This window comes from Cynoglossus semilaevis, chromosome 6 (assembly GCF_000523025.1).
Source record: "Cynoglossus semilaevis isolate Cse_v1.0 chromosome 6, Cse_v1.0, whole genome shotgun sequence".
Lineage (NCBI taxonomy): Eukaryota > Metazoa > Chordata > Actinopteri > Pleuronectiformes > Cynoglossidae > Cynoglossus > Cynoglossus semilaevis.
Genome location: NC_024312.1, coordinates 5,795,489 through 5,797,449, shown reverse-complemented (window position 1 = coordinate 5,797,449; position 1,961 = coordinate 5,795,489). Strand labels below are relative to the sequence as shown.

The following is a 1,961-nucleotide window of genomic DNA, read 5'->3' as shown; positions in this document are numbered from 1 at the left end:
TTTGCAGATGACATCAATCAGATATTAATGTCATGACTTCTTAATGTACCTATGACTATGATGCATTATGGATGAACCATTGATTCCTAATGGCCAGTTAATGTACTGCATGTAACCAGGCTGTGGTTCCTGCCATGATAGATGGATAATAACACTATCTCTCTCTCTCTCTCTCTCTCTCTCTCTCTCTCTCTCTCTCATAGAGAAACAAAACTAACACCAACATAGATGAATAAATCAAACTGTATCTGAACCAGGCTAACTTCATGACATGTTGCTGTACCAGAGTCACTTAGAGACTGATCTGCTGCCCCCAAGTGGCTGAACCGTAAGGATATATGATTTGAGCTAAACCAAATATGTCAATGTTTAAATGTTTAAAAATGGAATATGTTAATGATAATGATTAATATGCATAATATCAACAAATATACAACATTTTAGTTTTAGTTATAATTAACACATTTGTACTGGTAATACATTTTAGGTATAATTATAATAAATACTGTATAGTATTTAAGGACAACAGTCAGCACCAAACAAAAATCTCACAGAAAGTATATGTAACGAAATATATAATAATATTCTTGTTTAAACTGACTGAATATGTACTTCCTGTTTACTTGAAGACAACATTAATATACTGGCAGGAATTGAAGAAAGACACAAAAAGACCTGCAATAGCTCTGATTATTATTATTTATTTTTTAGTTTTCATAGTCATCTGCTGCCACCTAGCGAAGAGTATTTCACTGTTCTGCCTGTCACGCATTGACGAAGAAAGATAAAAAAATGATTTGCAATAAATAAATAAATAATAATTTTCGGACCAATTAATTGGAATTTGATCATTTTCCACAGCACACCTAATGATCTCTGACGTCACACTAGAAGAAATAGTAGCAGAATGACGATACTACACCGTTGTATTTGTGTGCGGTAACCTTAGGTCTACGACAGCACCTCGGTGTGTGTGTGTGTGTGTGTGTGTTCGTGTGGAAAATGTATCAAACAACCTGCACGTGTGTCGTTTCCCTCTTTGCCCAGTAGGTGGGACTTGAGTCTTTTTGTCTCACTTGGCCTCCCAGCGATTTTCTGAGTCTCTCCGCCATTCTCACAGCCACGGCAGCCTGTGGAAGCAACAGCATGAGTGAGTGAGTGAGTGAGTGAGTGAGACACAGAGAGAGAGAGAGAGGGGGAGGGGGAAAAAAGACAGGAGGACCAGACTACATGCGTCCAGACCCCTTCACGCCACTAACGTGGAATCTTTTCTGGATATTTTCCCCCCCGCGTTATTCCATCCTTCACCGTTGCCGTTTTTTTTTCTTTTCTTGAATGAATCGGAGAAGAACGTGACTGGCATCACCAAAATCTCTGACATGCCCATTCTCACGCACAGTCACGCGAATGGATCCGCACGGGCATGAGGGGAGATGCGTTCGCTTTATTTTAACGTCCACTCCAAACTGAGAGAAATAAGGTGAGGAGGAGGAGGAGGAGGAATATCAGCTCACATCCAGCCGTGAGCAGGAAGAAGGAGGATTCATCCGAATCTTCAATTAAAAAAAAAACAAAACACCCAACTGTTCTTACTGTTATTCTTTGCCAGGAAGTTGATAGACATCTGGGATCGTGACAGCATGGATGGATCTTGTGCGCTATTTGGCGCATTCGGCGCGCACCGCGCTCCCAGGACACGGTGGTGGTGGAGCTGTAAGGTGTTCTTTTTGCTCACACTTTGCTTTCACAACTACCTGAGCTCCCTGCTGGACTGTCCGCCCACCTGCACCTGCTCCACCACGGAGATCTACTGCAATAAGTCCGACGGAAGCAAATTCTTCCCGCTGCTCTCCTTCCAGGGCACCGGGGGCGCAGGGAACAGCACGGGGGGCATCGAGGACCTTTTTCAGAACATCACCTCCATGTAAGTGCTGTACCCGTCACCCCCCCCCGCCCCCCCC

At 43.1% G+C, this 1,961-nt stretch overlaps 1 protein-coding gene across 1 annotated transcript in view; it reads left to right on the top strand.

Annotated features, from left to right (window-relative positions):
- The first annotated feature begins 1,166 nt into the window (after nucleotides 1-1,166).
- The window catches only part of LOC103379855 (NT-3 growth factor receptor-like), a 39,819-nt gene continuing 39,024 nt past the window's right edge, over nucleotides 1,167-1,961 (top strand). Inside the window, exons 1-2 of the mRNA XM_025056324.1 lie at nucleotides 1,167-1,480; nucleotides 1,610-1,924. Of these exons, the coding sequence (XP_024912092.1) occupies nucleotides 1,434-1,480; nucleotides 1,610-1,924 (362 nt within the window). The 5' untranslated portion in view covers nucleotides 1,167-1,433. The remainder of the gene's footprint in view (nucleotides 1,481-1,609; nucleotides 1,925-1,961) is intronic.